Genomic DNA, 14943 nt, shown 5'->3' on the forward strand with positions numbered 1-14943 from the left:
TTTATTGTTCAATGTCCTGTCAAAATAATACCGCCTGGTGTGCCACTGTTTCTACTGTTACACTAATTTTATACTGCAACAACCTAATTTTTTTTTTTAAAAAAAAAAAATGGGCACTATCCTAAAACTTGCCATACTCCTAATGGCTATGAATCAAGCAAAGGTAAGCCCTTGAGTGGCATATGCTTTAAAATTCTCTCAAAATCAGCAAATCTTTAAAATGTCTAACTCCGGCTCAATTATGCCTATTGATGGGTGCTATAATTTAACAGCCAAATTTATGAATGTCGAATATGTTGAGACACAAATCAGTGTTTTCTGATAAAAACACAAATTTAATGTGCCCTGTGTTTAAATAGGTATCCTTACTCCTGTATGTTTGCTCTTTCCTTCATGAATTTGTTTTCCCCACAGAATGCCGAGGCTTGGAACAATTTATCAACTGCATATATCAGATTAAAACAGAAGTAAGTACATCAAAGGGATTAGTAACTGCTGCTTCCAAAGTAAACAGTGCTGGTTTCCTCCCTCTCCAGCTTTCCCCCCAATTCCTCCCAGCTCCTGGGCATGCATCCCTCGTGATCCACTTTATGATCACCTCTAGAACAAGCCTCCCACCACGAGGGGCATTAAAAAGGTAGAGATATCATTGAAAAGCCTTTGAAAAGGAAAAGCAACTGTTTAGATTCCTCCCCAAACTGGGTGTCGCAATATAGAATTTATTGCACAGGATACTCTTAATTACAAGTGCTGTACTGACTTCATCGTGCAAGGGAGGCCCTGCTCTGCATCCTGACCCTTTATACAAAAGAGCCCTGCGGAAACAAATGCCCACGCTTTTCTGTATTGTGGACCCCCACGCTACAGAGTGCTGTATCTATGGGGTGCCTATCCCCTCCCACTGACCCACCTGGCTTTTCCAAAAAGCGTTTCAGTATGCTTAATAACTGTAATGTCATTAACTGTGGAATTTTTAGCCGGCTGTTTTTATTACTTGTTAGTTGCAGGGCTTATTGTGAATTCTGCTTTTGGTCAGTTTCAGGTGGTTTGCAAATGGCAGAGAATGGGGCATATAGATATTTATGTATATAACTGCGTTCTTACTTTGGAAAAAAAAAGCAAGCTGGCATCTAAATCTGATTTCAGTCCCTTTGGAAAAAATATATAGCTAAGGATGCCTATTGTAGTCACATAATCAAGGGGGAAGTTGGCAGTTTTAGTACTAACCTCATGGTAGCCGATGGTATCAACCTGCATAATAAGCCACTTGTTTTCTGCTCCCTAGAAGAAGCCATTAATAAATCTTGTGAAGGGACCCGATTTCTTAGTTCTGTATGCTTGCTCAGTTTATGTAATGATGTCTGGAGTAGATACCTTTTTGATAATGCAGTTCCTTCAGAAGTTCGGTATCATAAGTAAGTTGTCAAGATAATTTTTTGGTTGCTCAGGCTGTGTCCCATTAATCATCTACCAAAAAGAATGCAACTTAAAAAGGCAAGGGAGAAAAATGAGAGTTAAAAAAATAAATTCTTGATTCTTCCCTCCCCCTCCCCCCCACCTCACCCCCTTGCATCACTGTGAACAATTTATCTGCTTTTCTGGAAGCAAACTGAAAATGAGAAAATGAACAGGGAGTTCACAAAGTTGTGGACACAGGAAACAAATTGCCAAGAAAGTGCATTGAACCAAAAGCCATAAATAAGTTCAAGAGGCCCTTAGACATATTTATGGAACATACAGACTGAAAGATGCAGTTGCTACGAAGACTGCAAGGAACAAAAAAAATAGATGTAAAGAGATACAAATGTTTGCTCAAGTGTCCTTTTCAGACAAATGTCGTTTTCAGCAACTTTCAGAGTATGTAGAAGTATCCCCGAGAAACTTTATAGCCAATTACCTAAATGAAGAAAATCAGACTAGAACATTTATCAGACTAGAACTTCTTCATCTCTCTGTGGAGGCTACATAGGTTTGTAAGGTGGCTCATTTTTAAGTCAGCAAGTAAATTTTCTTTTATCCAGAGAATGATTAATCTGATCCCTTTGTTCTCCCATTCACATGTCATTGTGCAATTTCTGGACTCTTTATGTACCTGTATTGTTCCCTTAACTGAAATGACATCCCCATCTTGCGTCTCTTATCTCTTCTCATAAATTAGCCAACAGAGGAAGAGCTGTGGTGAAATTTCACCTGGCAGAGATTTGCACAAAAAATGGTGTTCCATATTTAACGCTTGATCAGTTTCTGTCATTGAAAGCTACTATTTAATTTCTCATCATCACAACAAAATCAAGATGACTTATCATTTAATCAAGACTTACAAAATACAGTGTAAGAAGTAAGAGGGGAACTGTCTATGTCAGGGGTAGGCAACCTAAGGCCCCGGATCCGGATCCGGCCCAATTGCCTTCTCAGTCCAACCCACAGACAGTCCAGGAATCAGCCTGTTTTTACACGAGTAGAATGTGTCCTTTTATTTAAAATGCATCTCTGGGTTATTTGTGGGGCATAGGAATTCGTTCATTTTTTATTTTATTTTTCAAAATATAGTCCGGCCCACTACATGGTCTGAGGGACAGTGGACTGGCCCACGGCTGAAAAAGGTTGCTGACCTCTGGTCTATGCCAATGGGATTAAAATAACATGGAGAATTTTTAACATTCTAACAGTGCAGTTATGAATAGTAGGTGGCAAATAGCAAATCTGAGTACTATAGTTTAACAATGTCAAAAGCTTTTGTTTTTCATCCTGGCTGAGAGAAGCACACATATTCATCTTTAAACAAGCAGCATTCTTTGCTTGTTTATCTGCTTTAGCCTATTTGTAAAGGAGAAGTGTAGTAATCTTCCATAAATTCTAGACTAGCAGGTATTTCACAGAAAAATAACAAAATGGATTGCCTTATATGTGTATGGTTTACCCCTGGTATAATAGATTTCAAGGTGGGGGGAATACAGCGAAATAATTGTCGGAAAGCCATTTTTACTACATTCAAATGCTGTCACTGGAAAATCTAGAAACCCTTCACATATAGCCCAGCATTGTGAGAGTTGTTTCCCTGTGGAGCAGTCTCTCTCCTACAATGTCGTGCCCTGGATGCAAATGATACAATAATGTGGATTGTTCCTTTGCAATTGGCAGCCTCTTTTGCAGACAGGTGCTGCACTCAGCTGTATGGGATCACACAACAGGGAAGCATCTCTCATGTCACTGTGATTATGTGTGATGGGGAGCCCTGCCAACAGATAACAGCAATAAAGGTTATGGCATGAAGCATGCTGGTATAAAGGGAAGGGAATCATCCATCTCTTGTCAAATCAGAAAAGCAACTCTTAAGATTGTTGTCTTCTTTGTAAATACAATTTTTTAAATGATAAACCTTCTAAAGAAGTGAATAAGGGCGGGGCGAGGGGGCGGGAATTGAATGGCAAAGCAAAAATCCTTGTGTGTTTTAACTTATTTAATTTTGAACCAGAATTAAAGCATTCCGGACCCTTCAGGAAGCTCTCAAGTGTAATTATGAGCACTGGCAGATTTGGGAAAATTACATTCTCACCAGTACAGACGTTGGAGAGTTTTCAGAAGCTATTAAAGCTTATCACAGGCTTATGGACTTAAAAGAAAAGTATAAAGATGTCCAGGTGGGTTGTGTCTCTTTTTATTCAAGTGTCCAGTTTTAAAGATTTCAAACATGGTTCATGAAAAAAGGTCATACTCAGGACAGCGATTAAAGAGCCTCCCATCTTATACTGAAGTTGTAGGGTACCTCTGTTTCTTCTATAAAAATGTCAAGCCAAATCAAGACTTAAATGGAAGTTGCACATTCAGTCCATCCCCGACCATGAAGGCATTCAGTGAGAATGCCTTCTAGTATGAGCCCAGCAGCTATTGCAATCCTTTGCAGTAGAACAGGGGTAGAAGTAGAAGAAGAGTTTGGATTTGATATCCTGCTTTATCACTACCCTCAGGAGTCTCAAAGCAGCTAACGTTCTCCTTTCCCCTCCTCCCCCACGACAAACACTCTGTGAGGTGAGTGGGGCTGAGAGACTTCAGAGAAGTATGACTAGCCCAAGGTCACCCAGCAGCTGCATTTGGAGGAGCGGAGACGCGAACCTGGTTCACCAGATTACAAGACTACCGCTCTTAACCACTACACCACACTGGCTCCCAGTAGCTAACTTGGTGCCCTCCAGATGCTAGAGTACAGCTTATATTAGCTCCAACCAGCATAGCCAGTTGTTGGTAATTATGGGAGTTTTAGTTCATGGAAACACGAGAGCTTAAGGAGAAAATTTTGTCCTTGTGGAGGAAACCATGGCAATTTAGCCTTTACAGTATCCTTCTGTGTACACTGAACCTGGTAGGTAATTGGTGGTAGACTGTTTGTGGGACAGGGGACAATATTATGTTGGAACATGATGATGCCAGTGGACATTTCCTGCCTTAGAATATTGTTATCGTCCTACTGCTCAGCCTGAATTCCTGGGCAGTGTCAGTGGATGTTTTAGCCTTTAGCATGCATTTAGGAATGTTATCTGAATGAACAAACTGGGTTTTTCCTTTTTAAAAAATCATTAAGGAGCAGTGAAACTTCAAAATCAGTGGGAGTGATAAAAATCTGCTGTTGGATTTTCAGAAGTCCAGGCTTGTGGGCACAGTCTAATGGCCTTTTCCCACAAAATAAATTAGATGTGGATTGTTTCCTTCCTCAACAGATTCCTTGCTGCTGTATTCATTACAGTGGTGCCCCGCAAGACGAACGCCTCGCAAGACGGAAAACCCGCTAGACGAAAGGGTTTTCCGTTTTGGAGGCGCTTCGCAAGACGAATTTCCCTATGGGCTTGCTTCGCAAGACGACCATAGGGAAATCTCCGGGACAGTGGGGAAGCACAGCTCGTCTTCCCCGCTGTCCTCGGACCTCCTCCGAAGCCTGGCGGCGGGGCGGGGACACCTCCTCCCGCCGCCGGGCTTCGGAAGGATGCCCCGATGCCGAGCGGCGAGGCGGGAACGCCTCCCCCCGCCGCCCGGCATCGGAACGATGTCCCGAAGCCGAGCGGCGGGGCGGGAAAGTCTCCCCCCGCCGCCCGGCATCGGAACGATGTCCCGAAGCCGAGCGGCGGGGCGGGAACGCCTCCCCCGGCCGCCCGGCATCGGAACGATGTCCCGAAGCCGAGCGGCGGGGCGGGAACGCCTCCCCCCGCCGCCCGGCTTTGGGGCGGGAAAGCCTCCCCCCGCCGCCCGGCTTCGGGGCATCGTCCCGATGCCGGGCTTTGGGGCGAGAAAGCCTCCCCCCGCCGCCTGGCATCGGAACGATGTCCCGAAGCCGGGCGGCGGGGCCGCGAAGCCTGGGCGCGCTGGCAACTCTCCGCAAGGAGCGCTCCCGCTGCTTGCGGAGAGGTCCGCGAAGCCTGTCCTGGACCTCTTCTGAAGGCAGGCGGGGGGCAAAAGTCTTTGTCCCCCCTGCTTGCCTTCCCAGGGGCTTTTAAATCGCCCGGACAGCGGAGAAGTCCTCCGCTGTCCCGGGCGATTTTAAAATGCCGCCCGCCAGAAGAGGTCGGGGGAAGGCGGTTTCCATAGGAACACATTAATTGATTTTCAATGCATTCCTATGGAAAACCGTGCATCGCAAGACGAAAAACTCGCAAGACGAAGAGACTTGCGGAACGAATTAATTTCGTCTTGCGAGGCACCACTGTAGTTGCTCTTTCAGATGGTAGCTGCATGTAGCTGACTATCTCAGCTGTCCAATAAATAAGGGGTTTCCCCCCTAGAAATATAGGTGCCAATACTCATCATGAAGTTGTTACAATAAGTGCCACACTGTTTAACAACAGCAAAGGTACCCTGTTACTGTGTATCCTCGAGTACCCCTTGATAAAAACAAACATTTTTTAAAGGACAGAGATCTCCTTGTGGCCGGCTCTTATTTGTGTAAAAGTGCTACATCAAAATGTATGCAACAAAGCAAAATCACAGTAGGTGCAGGCAGACAGGCAGGGATGCCCACAGGATTTCCTGGGCCTGGTACATTGCATATGGATAGCCCCCTCAAGCAATCTACTGGCAATAACTGCTGAGGAGGTAAATATGTTAGTTTAGCCTAGCCTACCACACCAGGCTGCCACTGTTATGATTATTTATTGGATTTCTTACCCATGCTTCCCTGCAGGGTCCCAGGGTGGGTTGCAACAATATAAAAAATATTAAAAACAGTTTTAAAACAAATAACAACTGCAGGAATAGAGTGGATTCTATTACGATGATAAAAGGGGGTGGGGATAATGTGTGCAACCTTGAGCTCCTGGGCGGAGAAGCAAGAAACAAATATCTAAGGTCAATCACAGCAGCCCATAGTCCTGATACTTACAGCAGTATTGTTGCCTGCCGAGCGCTGAAGCCTTTGCGTTTTGTGCTCTTTCTGTAGAAATGTCTAATTGAAATACATTTTCTTTTTCAAAAAAGGAGGAGGAAAAGAAAGCTAAGAATCGGGGGGCCCTGCTGGCTCATGGTTCAATACCTGTTGGCAGCCCTGGGTGCAGGTTTTACTACTGCAGATAGCTACTGTCCTGCATTTGTGGTGTGGGATTTTATTCAGTGCAATTTGCTACTTCTATCAACTTCAGGATTTACACCATATATGCCAAACATTTTTTGGCAAGAGCTAAGTCACAGTTCGGACACGGGTGGCACTGTGGGTTAAACCACAGAGCCTAGGACTTGCAAGCACATCAAAGTGCAAGTAGATAAACAGGTAAAGCGGGAAGGTAAACGGTGTTTCCGTGCACTGCTCTGGTTCACCAGAAGCGGTTTAGTCATGCTGGCCACATGAGCTGTACACTGGCTCCCTCAGCCAATAAAGCGAGATGAGCGCCGCAACCCCAGAGTTGGCCACGATTGGACCTAATGGTCAGGGGTCCCTTTGCCTTTACCTTTTTAAGTCACAGTTCACAATAATCACCTTTGACCATGGGAGTAAGGAGGGTCAGACACTACTTTAGCAATGCTAATTGCCCTCTGTTTCACTGTTAAAGCTCAGCCGTTGCTGTTGCTCTAATGCTGGCTTGCTAAGAATGACGGAAGCATCAAGTGCATTGTGGCTTTTTTAAGCAGTCTGCTTCACTCTACAATGCACAGCTCAATTTTATTTATTTCTTGAGCAGGATATACATATGTGTTCAAAACAGGAGTTAATGGAAGACAGACACCAGCAGAGAAAACGCCACTATGTCATCTTTTGTCAGCACATAAACTCAGAGTTAAGCAGTAAGGTTGATTCTTTATTCAGAGAGACAAAACCTAAGAGAGAACTCCACAGACAGGACTACCCCAAGGAGGCAGTCGCCAGAACTGAGGATCTGAGCCTTCCCAGCAGTCACGAACTCCTTCAAGGAGGGGCTCTCTGTGCCTTTTGTCCTGCTACATGTAGCACCCCCTAGGCAGTCGACATTTTGGGGCGCCTCTCATGCGCATGCTCTAGTGGGATTACATTGAACTAAGAAAGCTAGATTGCAATTTTCTTTCAAGATCCAATCAATGTTACTTTGATCCATTTCCGCAGGGCCCCTAAAAGTCGTGGGGCCCACAGGCCGCTGCCTATTCAGTAATCCAGCACTGTTTCCCCAGCTGCAGACTCCCACCATTCCTCCTCATCTAGCCAGATCCTGATATCTTTCTGTCCAAAATCCTTTCTGCTGGAAAGGCAAAAGCAAAACTTTTTCTGTCCCTTCAATTTCAGAAATAGATTTCAGAGCTTGAGGAGGAAGCAGAATTAATAGGTTCAAGGAGACACCTGTACCTGCTAATGGCCATTTCCTTGTTTTTAAGCCGTAACATCGGGAGCCATTTACAGCGTGGTACTCTGTAGACTGATGGCTTATCATGTGAGAACTGATCTCTAAAACCATTTCCCCCTTGTGAAGCCTGTCAGCTTTGCTGAGCATCAAGGTAGCCTGGGAAACATGTTTTGACAGGTTGAAATTTTATATCAAAGGGGCTTTGTAACTGTACAGTGATAACTAGTAACAGCTCAGATGTTTGGAAATACGAGGTTTAGGTTTCGACAAAGTCATCGTGGGCACAAAAACATCTAGGAAGGTTATGGGGGAAGAACAGCAAACCGACTTCACTGATGTGTTGTTTGATCCTCTGTAATGATCCTATGACCTCTAAGAGACATGCATAAAAATTGAATGTACTTGCATGAATGCATAACTTTATTTGATGCACTCGATGATTAAGTTATGTGGAAAAATTTAATATAACTTACAATATTGATTTTGTAACCTACTGATAATAAATTTGACAACTAAGAACAAGTTTCTTAGCTGCTGGATATAGCACCAGTAAATGGCAAAGGCATTTAGAAGTGTTTAAATTCTATTAGTTTTTCAAGAACTCATTATATTCCAAGAAAATAAATTGCTAGCATTCTTAAACAAGTGTGGTGTCTCTGCATCTATGGTACATAGGAAAGCTACATTACATTTTAATAGATTAATTCCATAAAATAATCCTATACATTTGCATGGGAATAAATCCTATTAAGAACAATGGGACTTAACAACTTCTGGTTAGATTATAGTTTTAAGTGGTGCCCAATTATGTAATATAGAACCCTTATTCAAATTTTGGAGAAGAAGCTTTCATAGAATTGCTATTACCACTGGGGAACATTGTTTTTCTTTTCCCTTGCTATTTTTATCTCTTTTTCTCTTGTTTGTGGAATGTTCTCCCCTGGGAGGTTTGGCTGCTGCCTTCATTATACACCTTTAGGCATCAGGAGAAAAGGGAAGTGGGATTATTGGTTCTGTGGGTTTGGGGTTTTTTATGCATCTTGTATTTTTTATGTTGTGAACCACCCTGAGATCTATGGATGAAGGGTGGCATACAAATTTAATAAATAAATAACATAAAAATAATTAAGACTCCTACAAATTATGTTAATGTATAAGATTTGTATACTGTTTGATTTTAAAAAAAAAACCCAAAATCAAAGCAGCTGTTGAACTTACACGTTGCACACGTTCATTCACTAATTTGCCTTGTAGTGTTAGTCCAATTATAACCAAAATTATCTTCTCTCAAAGGTGCTAAAGATACTAGTAAAAGTAGTTATGGATGGAGTGACCGATCGTAATGGAGAAACTCCAACAGGGTTAAAGGGGAAACTGCAGGGACTCTTTGGCAGAGTGACTTCTAGAGTGACAAGTGATGGAGAAATCTGGAGACTATATGCAAGACTCTATGGGAATGGGCAGAGTGATAACCATGAAGATACAGAGAAGGTAAGTGCTAATGGTAAGAGTGTGGTTTTAAATTAGTAATGATATAGGAAACTTACTCTCTACCCAAATTTTGGTATTAGGACCATGATGCTTGGTTTGTGACTGTTTGGTTTCCCCAGCTCACAAAATAAAATAAAAATATTGTAAAGGAATCAGTTTAAGCCAATTTCACTTATTGTCGGTACTTCTGTTTTGACGAGCCGATCAGCAAATCAAGCTTAACTCGATAAAGAAGAAAAAGAACAAAGCAGGCCATTAAAGGGAGGGAGGATAATGCAGAATGTTCAGGCTGCAGCACTGGAATAAGAAAGATTAACACCCAAGACAGGTGAAATGTTGTTTTTCATCATTCTTATTGTGAGAATGAACTTAAGAAATAGGTCAAGTTTAAGGATGCAATCCACAGAAGGTTACGTCTGTTCAATTCAGTCTTAAGCATATGTATCTGTCTCAGAATTGTGTTCTGTATATTTAATGTGCATAATCCAGAGCGGGGCACTAAAAGGTTATTTTAAGCAATATGATTTTTCTAAATGGATTTGCACCTTTCAGTTTTTCTACGGAATTCAGGTGGCTAAAGCATTATCTGAAGGCAGCAGCAGCACTCAGGGGAAAAGAATGTTCTCAGTCATCCAACTGTTACAACCTAGTGCCATGTAACTGTGTACTGCAGCTGTGGAATCACCTATTAAGCTGTTCTTCAAGGTCAGCCTGCTCCTTCAACACCACCTGTCGACAGATAAATATTGCTCTTCAGGTGGGAGTAAGTGTGGCATCTCCCTTGCAAACATGGAGAAGCTGGATTCAAACATATAGATGAACTGTGAAGTGGGAGAGCAAGGAGAGAGCTAACAGGCATATAGGGAAAAGTAACAAAGATAAGGAAGTTATGGGAGAGGAGGTTTGTGAATCTGCCAGAGAGGAGGAGGGAGGGAAGGAGAAGCTTGGCAGAATGCAGAAGAGGAAAAGGAGAAGCAGCAAGTGAGATTAGAAAAACTAGCTGGAAAGGAAAAAGGGTGAAGGAGATTGACATGAGATTAGTCAGGAAGAATCAAAAGGACAAGATAAAGGGATTTGTGCATTTCTTACAGTGCTGCTGCTATTGGATTGCATATCAAATATGTCTTTGAACTATGTCTAACCTTCCCTTGTCTTGGCTTTTTTATTTTATTTTTTAAAGATAGATTTTTTCCGCCTCTCAGAAGAAGAGTTTTCATACAACAGGTCTTGTTTTTTTCACCCACTTTCTACCAGGAGATGCAAGTTCAGTTTTCTCAGCTTTGCATCCCCTGTGAGTAGATGCTGCTAGAAATTCTCATTACCCTGGTTCTTGTGCTCTGTGAGAGAGACAGAATTTCCCTTTATAATGCCAGGGATGTTACACCTTGACATGTAATAGCAGAAGCTAGTAAACAGTGTTTCTGAAACAAGTCATCTAGAAATTAAGTATATTCCTGGGGGACCTTCTGTCCTGCCTACTTTAGTACCATTTTCAGATTATAAAATTGTCATTGGACCCAGGAAATGGAGTGAAAGCATTTGAGGTCTGAAGCTAATCAGGGGTTTAGGAGGGGGGCTGGGGAGGGGAGACTTAACCCTTCCCAGCTTCACCTGCCCCCCCCCAAAAAAAACCAACCTCCTCATGCAATTAGCCTTGGGGGGAAATCTATTGGTTTTTTTCAAGCTTTGCTGTTGCAAAGGGGAGGGAAGAGTGATCTTCCTTGAGATTTCAGCTAGGAAGGGAGGGTTAACTCTGCCCTCTCTGTCTCTGTTTTCGAGAAGATCACACACACATATCACAAAAAGCATCCATCCATCCATCCCAGTGCTTGCAAATGTGCCCACAGGCCCAAAAAGGTTGTTGAAATCTTCTAGGTATTTAGAGAATCTAAAGAAAGCTTTGAAATCTGCCACATAGTCACAAACCTTCTAAACTACATGGAGACTCTGGGGGGGGAAACTAACAATGAAGTGGGTAGTGGAAATAACAGAAAACATCACGTGGGCACAACCAATAAGATAGAAACTCCATAGAATTCTAATGGTAGGGCAGTAAAATACAATATAAATTAAAAAGCAGTAAAAATACAATTAAAAATTGCATATCATCAAGCACAGTGCATTCCAGTTTCTACAACAGACAGAAAAATCACTCTGGTCCACAAAGATCCTTAATCATTTACAGATGGCCAATGTGAAAAATGGTTTAGAAACCACTGCTCCAGGATGTCTTAATAACAGAGAACCATGTTTGTAGGCCCATAGTAATAGAGCCAGTTTTGGGGGTAAGACAATAGTGTATAGAGAAGTCATCAGAACTTACATCTTTTGTCCCCTGTGCCTACACATTATAATACAAAAGAAATATTTTCCAGTAGCGGTGCTTGCTGTTTTCATTTTGCTATAGAAAACTGGAAGAACTACAAGCAAGCATTTCATCTTTGTGCTGTAGCCAAGGTTATGAGATGTGTGCTTCAGCTATTAAATCAAAGCAAACTCCCGGTGGCAATTTTTCAAGGAGCCACATAGTGTGAAAGAAGCATCAAACTCTGAATATAAAATGAATACTTCCAGCTTTCAAAACATGGTAGAATATTGTGACGGAAAGATCTTGCTAAATTATCCTGACCCATTTTCCTGTAAGAGCTTGCTCCCTTGAGAGTGTTACCAGAAATTTCTTCATTTAGGTTAGGTGTGTCTGTGTTTTGATGTTAGCAACATGCCCTATACAGCCTCTCTTTTTCTATGAAGCAGCATAGCATGCAACCTAAACTGTGTAACCATAATAAAGATTTTCCTGGTATTTGCCTTAGTTTCCTTTGTTGGTTTTGTCTAGGGGCAGATCCAGTTGGGTGCCAAAAAGCAAATAGCCACCAACACTCTGTTTCTCCCTCCTTTATCTTTTTTTTTTCATATTGCCCAAATCTAATGCTGGTTGGCAGGGACATTATTAGCATTATATATATTTTTAAATAGTTACAGTGGTGCCTCGCAAGACGAAATTAATTCGTTCCGCGAGTTGCTTCGTCTTGCGATTTTTTCGTCTTGCGGAGCGCGGATTCCCCGGGTATTAACGGTTTTACAAAAAAGGAAGCAAACTCGCAAGACGTTTTCGTCTTGCGAAGCAAGCCCATAGGGAAATTAGTCTTGTGAAGCACCTCGAAAAACGGAAAACCCTTTCGTCTAGCGGGTTTTTCGTCTTGCGAGGCATTCGTCTTGTGGGGCACCACTGTAATGCGTTTTTAAGTAACACAATTCTGTGCCTTCTGATTACTTATTCTGCCCTTAACTCTTTTTTTTTTTTTTTAAATAATTTTTATTGGTTTTACAACATAAACAAAAAACAAACAAACATAACACGACTTCCCCAAACCTCCCCTTCACTGCACCCTTATTTTAAAGTTTTTTAGCAATTCTTCATCCCTTTTTATATTTAATTCTCTTTAAAAAATTTTTTTATAAATTTCAAATTTTTTAGCTGTAATTCTTTGTATCCAATCCCTTGACATCTTAACATTCCGTAATTTTACAACAATTTTTAAGGTAAATTTTGAATTTTTTCCAGTCCTCTTCCACTGTCTCTCTCCTCTGGTCACGGATTCTGCCGGTCATCTCTGCCAGTCCCATAAATTCAGTCACCTTGGTCTGCCATTCTTCCAGAGTAGGTAGTTCTTTAGTCTTCCAATACTTCGCCAAAAGAATTCTTGCTGCTGTTGTTGCGTACATAAAAAACGTTCTATCTTTCTTTGGAACCGTTTGGCCTACCATGCCCAAGAGAAAGGCCTCTGGTTTCTTTACAAATGTCCACTTAAGGATTTTCTTAATTTCATTATAGATCATTTCCCAGTAGGCCTTAATCTTCGGGCAGGTCCACCAAAGGTGATAAAAAGTTCCTTCACATTCATTACACTTCCAACAGTTATTGTTGGGCAAATGGTATATTTTTGCAAGCTTAACTGGGGTCATGTACCACCTATAGATCATTTTCATTATATTCTCTTTCAAGGCACTACATGCCGTAAATTTAATGCCTGTGGTCCATAACTGCTCCCAGTCAGCAAACATAATATCATGACCAATATCTTGTGCCCATTTAATCATGGCTGATTTAACCGTTTCATCCTGTGTGTTCCATTTTAGCAGCAGATTGTACATTCTAGACAAATTCTTAGTATTGGGTTCTAGCAATTCTGTTTCTAACTTTGACCTCTCCTTCTGAAAACCTAATTTTCTGTCCTGCTTAAAGGTTTCATTGATCTGGTAATAATGTAACCAGTCTCGGACTTTAGGTTTCAATTTCTCAAAACTCTGTAACTTTATCTTTTCACCATCATATTCTATAATTTCACAATATTTTGGCCAATCTGTGTCCATGTTCAATCTTTTTACCGCCTTGGCTTCCATTGGTGACAACCACCTGGGTGTTTTACTTTCAAGCAAATCCTTATATCGATTCCATACATTGTACAATGCTTTCCTAACAATGTGGTTTTTAAAATTTCTGTGTACCTTTACCTTGTCATACCATAAATATGCATGCCAACCAAAGTTATTATCATAACCTTCCAAATCCAAAATGTCTGTATTCTCAAGAAGTAGCCATGATTTCAGCCAGCAAAAAGCTGCTGCTTCATAGTAAAGTTTTAAGTCCGGCAGGGCAAAGCCCCCTCTATCCTTTGCATCAGTCAAAATCTTAAATTTGATTCTGGGTTTTTTGCCCTGCCAGATAAATTTAGATATGTCTTTCTGCCACTTCTTGAAGCAATCCATCTTATCTAGAATTTGCAATGTTTGGAACAAAAACAACAATCTCGGCAATACATTCATCTTAATAACAGCAATTCGGCCTAACAAGGAAAGTCTCAATCTTGACCATGTATCAAAGTCTTTCTTCACTTCAGCCCAACATTTCTCATAATTATCTTTAAATAGGTTCACATTCTTAGATGTTAAGTTCACCCCCAGATATTTTACCTTTTTAGCAATTTCCAAACCAGTTTCTCTTTGAAAACTGTCTTTTTCCCCCATCGTAAGATTTTTTTCCAGCACCTTTGTCTTATGTTTATTTAATTTAAAACCTGCTACTTGACCAAATATTTCAATGAGTTCCAAAACTCTTTTTGTGCTGGCTTCTGGTTCTTGTAATGTCAAAACTAAATCATCTGCAAATGCTCTTAACTTATAATGTTTAGTTCCGACCTGTTATTCTGCCCTTAACTCGTTGTATTCCATACTGCTATTTAACATACCCCCAGTTCAGTAATCTTCACAGCACTCAAGCATGCCAACTAATTATCTCTCCACCACCACATGGAATCCTCCATGGTGCTTTGCAAAGGCAGGAATATACCTGGGATAGTTGGTAGAGCAGGAGACTCTTAATATTAGGGTGGTGGGTTCAAGCCAAACATTGGGCAAAAAGATTCATGCATTGCAGGGGATTTGACTAGATGACCCTCATGGTCCCTTCCAACTCTACAATTCTATGATCCTATACTGTCCATTCCAATTAACATTTCCCAAGAGTCAAAACCACTTTGCTTCGCCTTGTATTCTGCAGCCCAGGAAACACCTGTAACCATTCTACCCCTTTAAAGTTCTAGTTTAGCTCTACGACCCGGTAATTTGCTTGACATTTGAATGCCACAGTATGCTTCTT

At 41.5% G+C, this 14943-nt stretch overlaps 1 protein-coding gene across 1 annotated transcript in view; it reads left to right on the forward strand.

Annotated features, from left to right (window-relative positions):
* The window catches only part of TTC27 (tetratricopeptide repeat domain 27), an 86823-nt gene that overhangs the window by 63186 nt on the left and 8694 nt on the right, over positions 1 to 14943 (forward strand). Inside the window, exons 15-17 of the mRNA XM_081856566.1 lie at positions 415 to 467; positions 3476 to 3641; positions 9087 to 9284. Of these exons, the coding sequence (XP_081712692.1) occupies positions 415 to 467; positions 3476 to 3641; positions 9087 to 9284 (417 nt within the window). The remainder of the gene's footprint in view (positions 1 to 414; positions 468 to 3475; positions 3642 to 9086; positions 9285 to 14943) is intronic.

This window comes from Podarcis erhardii (assembly GCF_964252035.2).
Source record: "Podarcis erhardii genome assembly, chromosome: 3".
NCBI lineage: Eukaryota > Metazoa > Chordata > Lepidosauria > Squamata > Lacertidae > Podarcis > Podarcis erhardii.